This window comes from Pantherophis guttatus, chromosome 2 (genome assembly GCF_059756535.1).
Source record: "Pantherophis guttatus breed Tessera chromosome 2, ASM5975653v1, whole genome shotgun sequence".
Lineage (NCBI taxonomy): Eukaryota > Metazoa > Chordata > Lepidosauria > Squamata > Colubridae > Pantherophis > Pantherophis guttatus.
Genome location: NC_142064.1, coordinates 43,986,800 through 43,995,586, shown reverse-complemented (window position 1 = coordinate 43,995,586; position 8,787 = coordinate 43,986,800). Strand labels below are relative to the sequence as shown.

Below are 8,787 nucleotides of genomic sequence, written 5' to 3'. Positions count from 1 at the left end.
TTTGCCCTCTGACGTCAAGGGAAAAGGGAGAGGAGGTTGAAAAATAAATAAATAAAAACTCGGCGCGCCTGCGCAATTTTTTTTGGGGGGGGGCGAATTTGAGGAACCGATTCTCGGTGGCTGCTGGTACTAGTAGTTGTGTCTGGGCGCTGCGAAAGCCGGTGAGTGTGCCCGTTGTGCGGCCCTGGGCGAGGCTTTTTTTTTTGAGCCCTCGAGCGCGCTTCTTCTGCCCTGGTGCCTGGCTTCGGCTTCTTTGCAAAAGGAAACGCGATGAATGTGGCGCTTAAACCGATTTGCGATTTCGTTGGGGGAAAGCGCAACGATCGGGCTCGCCGCGCGGTTCTGAACGCCGCGTCCCAGCCTCCCCCTCCTCCTCCTCCTCCTCCATGTGTCCGCGGCTCCCTTTTGCTACGTGGCCTTTGGCCCGATCGTCTTAGGGTGGTTCCAGTCAAGGCTTCTTTTGCACCGGTGTGCCATGTCGCATCCCAAACATTTGGTGCAACGTCGCTTCCCGTTTATAATTCCCATGGCTTTCCCCATCGTTTTTTTTTCCCAAAGGGTCCATTAAAAAAGAACTTCATAAAGTATTTAACTGATAAAGACATTTATTGTGCAGCTGCCCTACCTGTTTATTGCCTATTGCAAGCAAAGCAGGACATTTCTGCAATAAAAACTTTGGAAGATCCCCGAAGAAGCATTCTGAATCCTCATTCTTGGTTATAAACTTTACATGTAGGATACATGTCATCGCATTTTCCTACCATAGTTGTTTTCCTGATAATTATGTTTAGGCTCACTGGAGACAGAGATATTCGTTTCCTTGTATATGTAATTGTGAAGGGTGTTATGGGAATTTTTAAAGTATAGGTATCGATGACAGCGATGATCTTAGTATATGTGATTATAGCTGTGCTAGCAAGTGTTGTGAAACAGATTTATAAATTCAGGTGATAGCAGCCTAAATGTTTGCTCACACAAGATTCAAAGAAATTTCTAATTCCCTTCATATCTGCACCCTGCTTGTAATTATGTTGCTTTACATTATAGGTTGCTTTTAACAAATAGTATAAAGTATTTTGAATACTCTGGCTGGAGGGTTCCCTCTGCAGACCATTAAAATAATACTTATAGAGATGGTCTGTTATTGAGAGATCTCTGAAAGTGAAAGTCATGCTTTATTCAAAATGCTTAATTTGGCTAGGTTGAACTGAGAAGCAACATAGTTGTGGGGGAAAATAAGCAGGATGAAATAATGTTTTTTCTTTATTTTGCCTTTTTTGTCATTGAACTAAAAACACTTAAAATTTCTTTAATTGCCGTGAAAAGAAAATTATATTAGCCTAACATTCCAGAGATATGCATTCCACAATTTCTGCTAAATGAGGGATGAATGAAAAGGCATAGGCATCCAAAGCGGGCAGACATATGACAGAAGTACATATGTCACAATGCAAACTGTGGGATTTACTTACTATAGTTACATCTGACATTAGGATGCAAATACAAAAGGCCAGGGCTTAGGTTGTGTTATTGCAACAAAAGTTTCATTATTTTTTATGAACACAATTATTTTGGATTGTGGATCCTGTATGTACTCTTTAGAATCTACTTGTATTTTCTTATATATGCGACAGTATGTCTTTGTCAAACATGTTTCTTTTAACCTAACTACACTGCTGAGTAAAGTACAATATTATTTTACAAATATACATTAACTGTTTTCATATATATCAGTAACTTTTGTACATTAATGTTACCTGTAGCCATGTCAAGCAAGGAAGTGAAAGCAGCATTGAAAAGTGCCAGAGATGCAATAAGAAATAAGGAGTATAAAGAAGCACTGAAACATTGCAAGGTAATCAATAGTCAAAAGTCATACGTTGTCTGCATTAAAATGTTACACTATGTTCATAGTACTGTAACCATCTCTAATGCCATTTCAGGGGTGTCTTCACTTGCATGGTTGTTCCTCTTTCTCTTTGCTGTGTATTCTTTTATACCATTTTCTGCAGCAGTACCTTTCTTATCCTTTAGCATCATTTGTGAATCAAACCACCGAGCCAGGTTGTTAGTTTGTTTAGTAATGTCTTCAGAGACTGGCACTGGCAGGCTGTTTTTTTTGTTTGTTTGTTTGTTTTTTTAAAATTTGATTTATATGCCGCCCTTCTCCGGAAACTCAGGGCGGCTTACAATGTGTTAAGCATTGTTTAAGCATTGTTAAGTTTTTCCACCAGCACTTTTATATATAATGAAAATGCTGGAAATTGAGCCATCCAGAACATATTTCTTGCTATCAAGATTCTTGCACAATTTTAGATGTTGTATAAATTAATCTGAATTTTTGGGTAAAAAATTCCCAAGTCTTTAATGTCAGACTTCGATGCTATCTCAAAATAAATGAATTTCCAAACTGCCAATCTTTAAGGAAATCTTTTCTTTAATTGAGCACAGCCACCGGATCATGACTCGATGTGGACAAGACTGACCTTTTGCCCCCCAATCCCTCCCTTTCCGATCCCCAAATCTCTGCTTCTCATTGGCTATCTTCCAAGTCATTCTTCAGGCTTCTTGTCTCGTCATTTCCCAGGAATGTCCCCCCTCCTCATTTCCACGACAACCTGACTTCAAAGGGATTTAGCAGGCAAAAGTTCAGAGCTTATCTCTCTCTCCTCTGCTCTCTATGCCAGCATTGAAGCGCTGACATTTAAGACAATAAATCTGAATAAGACTTTTAAGCTGTTAAATCATTTAATAAATGTTTATCTGAATTGCAGTTTGATATTTTCATTTGAATTTCTGTTTAATAGGCAGTATTGAAACAAGAAAAAAATAATTACAATGCTTGGGTATTCATTGGCTTGGCGGCTGCTGAATTAGAACAACCCGAACAAGCTCAAGGTGCATATAAGAAGGCTGCTGAACTTGATCCGGGGCAGTTGCTGGCATGGCAGGTATATATGACATTAATCTCATTTTCCATACAAACATGCTTATATCAATGTCTGTTTATATGAAGAAGTTGTAGATCTTCAGAAAATCCAATAGTATTTTGGACTCAAAGGTAAGAAGCCTTATGTTGGATTCTTCCTGTTTGAATGTCACAAAATAGAATCCCCCTCCTCTTTTTTTTCCTTTGGTTAATAGCTCATTTGCACATGTGAAATATTATTTAAGCTGCTTTGTATGTCTTAGCATTATAAATTCTTCATTTTCAGCCCCCAGAATGGGTAGCAGAGCCTCAAAACAAAATACTCTGGGTTTTGGGTCAATGACAGTTTTTCATTCCTGTTGCAAAACAAATCATTAATGTTATATGAGAAACAGTTGGCAGTACCTTAAAAGATTATACGGGTCATCCTCAGTTTACATCCATTCATTCAGTGACTGTTCGTAATTATGGCACTGAAAAAATGGATGTACAACAAGTCATCAAAGTTTCCACTTGGGAATGACCAATGAGGTCACATAATCATGATTGGGGCACTTCGGTGTCTGGCTCCTAATTACAATGTCATAAGGACCCAGAGTCACCTGATTGCCATTTGTGATTTTCCCTGCTGGCTTCCCACAAGCAAAATCAATGGGGAAATCATCAGAGGCATCACAAGTTGCTCCGGTAAGTCATTCCTGCTTTCCCTCTGGCCTGCAGCACTACTGTGTATGGGCAGCACCAGCCCTCCCAGACCCTCCCCCAACTTCATGCAATTTTTTTTGTGGCCTGTGCCAGTTCTCTCTTGGTTTTTCCCACAACCCACTGCACCCCTGCATTCCTTCCATGGAAATCCTCCCCTTCCTACTTAATGCTGTGTGTCTTTGGGTTATGATGGCAACCAGGAATGCCTAGGATTGCTGTTGCTAAATGATGCAGTCATGTGATATCACCAGTTATGACTGCAGTCATTTAGCAACAGCAATCCTAATCCCATTTACCATTGTGAATCAAAGGACTACCTTTGAGATTACAAGAGATGTAATCATATGTTCTCATCATGAATTGTTTTAATTCATTTTCTATTATTAAATACATTATGTTGGAAAGTATAATCCATAAAAGTTGATAATTGAAGTTGAAGCTATATATCACACATCAAGCATTTGCTTCCAAAGTGACGTTCTTCAATTTCACCCAGGGCTTAGCAAATTTGTATGAAAAAAGAAATCATACAGATGTCAAAGAAGACTGGATTAAGGTTTACGAAAAACTACTAGAACTCTATGAAAAGTAAGAAATAGTTGAAGATTTTTTTTTGTCAGCTGTCAATCTTCTGTCATGTGTATTTAAAACATTATTCTAAAAAAATGAGATTTCACCCACACATTCTTTAGATGTGACTGTTTCACCCCTTTTGTTAGTCTGTATGCATCTCTCTGTCCTGTCCCCCCTCTCTCTCGTTTTAAGAACATAGATGTTTTCAGCAGCAGAACTATAGTGAAGGATTGTTAGTAAGTTGTATATTCCTTCAGTTAGGAAAAACCTTCCTCTTCCCATTCTTCTTTTTTTCCTGAGAATTACCTTGGAAAGAGGCAGCAAACAGCCCTCATTGTATTAAGTTTTCATCTACTCCAAGTGGTGTTATTAATGCTAAGTTCTCATTCAGAATGACTGAGGAGAAGAATGAAAGAAAACAATGCTAAGGGATAAAGGGAGCAGGTTGTTGTAAAATTAAGGATGATCAAATAGCAGTGAATGGAAGCCATGTCTACTAGCTTGAGGAAGACAAAGATTACAAAGGATGGTGTGGATAATACTGGTGAAAAAAAAATAGCAGAAGCCCAATGGAAGATGGAGGAAAGATGACAGAAAGTAAATGTAAAAGAAAAAAGGTAAAGGAGTCTCTGTGGATTTTACTCCGCTAGTCATTATCGACTATAGGGGGTGGTGCTGATCTCCATTTCAAGGCCATTGAGCCAGTGCTGTTCGAAGACATTTCTATTTCACACAGCACTGTTATATTCCCACTGAAGTGGTACCTATTTATCTACTTTGCATGCTTTCAAACTGCTAGGTTGGCAGGAGCTGGGGCGAGGAGGGGAGCTCACCCCGTCACATAGTTCTCGGGTTTCGAACCTGGGCTGCTGGCTTTCCATCTGAAAAGCCCAGCATCTTAACCACTCAGTCACCACACTTCCCAAAGGAAAATGGAGAAAGGATGACAGAAAGCTAGATAAATAGCAATAGCACTTAGATTTATATACCACTTTACAGTGCTTTACAGCCCTCTCTAAGCGGTTTACAGAGTCAAACTGATAAATATAAATCAAGAATAGGAAGCAGGATAGGACTGCAAAATGCAGGAGTTAACCTTAAAAATGGATATCTTTAAGCATTTTTTCTCTAAGAAGTTAATTAAGTAATTAATAAATGCATCTTTTTTTTAAGCACTGATCAACAGAAATGGTGTGAAGTATGTAAAAAGCTTGTGGAGCTGTATCATAAAGATAAACAATATCTTCAGGTTAGTTACTGTTTTGCTAATTTTTATTTTGGTCCTTGCTCCAGGAGCCTGGATAGCTCTGCAGACAAGGCACTGTAATTTAACACCAGCTGTCTGCAATTAAAGTAAGTTCGAATCTTGCCAGGCTCAAGGTTGACTCAGCCTTCCATCCTTTCTAAGGTAGGTAAATTGAGGACCCAGTTTGTGGGGGCAATAAGCTGATTTTGTATAAAATATACAAAAGTATGAAGGCTATTGCTTAAGGCACTGTAAGCTGCCCTGATTCTCCGGAGAAGGGTGGCATATAAATCAATTTTTTTAAAAAACGGTCCCTTTTACAAAAAATGCTTTGGGATAGATACAGGAAAAGCTAGTTGATTTTATATTGATAAATATTTGCTTTGTATCTCTTGAGTTTCCTCAAAATTATGAGGCATTTTAAAGTATTCATGCGGGGACATGTTTGAGTGAGTAGTACTCACTCAATCAATCCTTTTAAAATTTACTTTGAAGTGGTACCAGAACTAAGCTTACTCTTCGATGCTGAAGCATTATTTGTGACAGGAAGTGTTTTGCTCATGTGCTATGTCCTTCTGTGGGTCTTAGTGTGGTCAAATCTAGCCATAACTTTACATGTGTTTGTTTAACTTGATTAGATTACTTATTAGACCCAATATACCAGTATTTTGGCTTAGCCTGGGCAAATTGTTTGTGTTCTAAATTATATTATACTCCCTTTTCATAATTGCTGAGTTTTGCTTTCTGTTAGGCTGTTTCTCTGATCCTCCTTGGTTTTATTAATTTCCCTCTTAACTGTATTTAGGTTTTGATTTTTGACCTTATGGGTCTGCGATGGAATTTTTCATAGCATCATTAGGATTAGAAACATTTCAGAAATTTTGACTCAAGCATTTTATGTCAATAGTGCAGGATTTGATCTCAATTTTACTTTTGTGATTTATATGTCGGTTATCCTCATATATAATTGAGGAAGCCATTAGGTGAATCAGAATTTTTAGAAATAAATATTGCAAGGACGCCTGTGATAAATCGTTCTTTAGGACTTGGTATATTAGTATGCCAGTTTGTGAATAACCCACACTATATTTGCATTTGATTGCTTCTGTTAATGTCAATTTTCTATTATTCCATTGCCTTGAAATATGCTGGTTGTTTCTTCTAGAGTGCTTCTGTGCTGTTTGAGGTATTGCTTTTCAAGTATTAATGGAAGTGGATTTTAAAAAGTAGTTTTTCTCAAGTACTCATTGTTAATCTTTTACCTTGTAATGCTTTCATCATCATTGCTAATATCTTTTTCTATTTGTTTAATCAAAGGTAATCCATTTTCAGCTATAATTCCTACCAACATTAAATATTTTCTTTTGTAGTTTCAGCTAGTCTATTTTGATGCTTCCTAATGAATTCACATAACTTACTCATTATCCCAGTTAGTATCTCAGTTGCTCAAAACATCACTTCTGTTCCCGTACAAGGAAGAAAGGCATCAATTTTTTATTTTCATTTTAGAAAGAAATTAGTATAGTTTTTCTATTAAAAAGGGAAGTCACGAGAAGAAGCCAATAATTCTGATATTAAAATCTATTCAGGAGGTATTTTGTAGAGTGTTTATCTTTAATCTTATGCTAAACTCCAGGTGATTACATCTGTGGAATTTTCTTGACAGTTTTACAGATGTTATTTGCCAATGCCTTTTTTGAGGTTTTTTTCTTCAGTTTTCACAGTTCTAGTCAACAGCTGGATTTCCCAGATATTCCCTAATTCAAGTACTAACTAGGCTAATACTGCTTGACTTCAAATCACTTGCTTTATTACAGTTGACCTGAATTGAGATGATGTTGTCACTTTCTTGATAGGTGGTACGAAGCTGGCACAAACTAATAAAAATAAGAAAAGAAGGAGGTGCAGAAAATGTTGAACTTCATCAGCTTTGGAAGAAATTGGTCCAGTTGCTAGAAGAGGGCATACAACTTAAAGATAATGAAATAGAGCAATTGGTAAGCAATTGGGCTGTCGCTTAGATATAACACTTAGTGTTTTTGAACCCTTTATAAAAATGCAGTTCTAGCCTGGAAGTATAATTCAGAATTTTTGTTTTACTACAGTTGTAGGAAATTGACATTTTGAGTAATACTGTAAATAAGTACAGTTCTGAATTCTAATTTTCTAGTAAATCCTTTGACTAGAGACTGCTGCAAACAAACCAGAGGAATCTGTTTGAGATTTGTTAGTTTTCCTGCTTGAACCAGGGTCTAATGATAGATGAATGTATATATACAAATATGTACATGTCCCTGTTTTCCCAGATGTTAGCAAGAAGCCTACTTGAAACAAGAGGTGAATTCTGGTGTTTGCTTAATCTCTGTAAAACTGATTGACACATATCTTGGCCAATAGGAAGTAAAACCTCCAGTCAGTAGATGAGAAACCTACTGGTGTGTCAGCTTCCTTCGCTCACTGTCAGATTGTCTAAATGGAGCTATTTTTAACATTTTGACATGTTTTTAATCATTAATGAATTAATAGTCAATTTAACACTTAATGGTTGTATTCCACTTTGTAATTGTTTTTAATGATGAAAATAAAAAAATTATCAATGAAGTAAAACACACTTTTGATTCCTGATAGTTTTCTTTAAAGCTTTCTTTAAAGAATTGCTCTGTGAGTGTGATGGGTGGTCTCTAAATCTGATAAATAAAAGCAGGAGTAGCAATATGTGGGTCTCAAAATATGGTTGCATTGCAGCTCCTATTCGTCATTGGCAATGCTGGCTAAACCTGGTTAAGGATGAACAGAGAAAAGCACCGTTTGCCTAAAGAAATTCCTAAAGGAAAGCTAACTGGCTGGCTTGAAATTAAAAAAGTGTGTCCTAACTATTTCCCTGATTGCTTTTTTTTTTTTTTTACTTTGTTTCTTCCAGCATTGCCCTCTATGGATATTGGAGTTGGGAGTGGATTATTTTGAGAAAAGGAATGGTTGGCAAGGAAATAACTGCCAACTTTTTCATTTCTTTCTCCTTTAAGATCTAGCCACCAGTTGGTATCTTTATGTTTGGAAAAAAGTTTAGAAATAATAAACCAACTACTGATAATTATTTGGCTTTCATTTTTATTTCCTAACTAGTGCTGGAAGAGGGTTAAATGATTTTCAGATGATAGGCATTCATAACACTAAGTTGGAATTTTGAATACGCCTTAGTGGAATATAATGAAAAATAATAATGGTTGGCCTTGCATGATACATTAAGCCCAAGTAAAGCTCATTAGGGCTGAATATGAGTCTCAATATGCCACCATTAGTTAAAAGCTTGCTAGTTTTTGGCTTTGTTGTTTCA

At 37.0% G+C, this 8,787-nt stretch overlaps 1 protein-coding gene across 2 annotated transcripts in view; it reads left to right on the top strand.

Moving 5' to 3' along the window:
- Nucleotides 1-6: 6 nt before the first annotated feature.
- Nucleotides 7-8,787, top strand: part of SKIC3 (SKI3 subunit of superkiller complex) — a 45,791-nt gene continuing 37,010 nt past the window's right edge. Inside the window, exons 1-6 of one of the 2 annotated variants that reach the window (XM_034440697.2) lie at nt 7-161; nt 1,764-1,855; nt 2,808-2,951; nt 4,131-4,222; nt 5,381-5,456; nt 7,310-7,450. In XM_034440697.2, coding sequence (XP_034296588.2) covers nt 1,766-1,855; nt 2,808-2,951; nt 4,131-4,222; nt 5,381-5,456; nt 7,310-7,450 — 543 coding nt within the window. In that variant the 5' untranslated portion in view covers nt 7-161; nt 1,764-1,765. The remainder of the gene's footprint in view (nt 162-1,763; nt 1,856-2,807; nt 2,952-4,130; nt 4,223-5,380; nt 5,457-7,309; nt 7,451-8,787) is intronic. The other variant, XM_034440699.2, reaches the window with a different exon arrangement.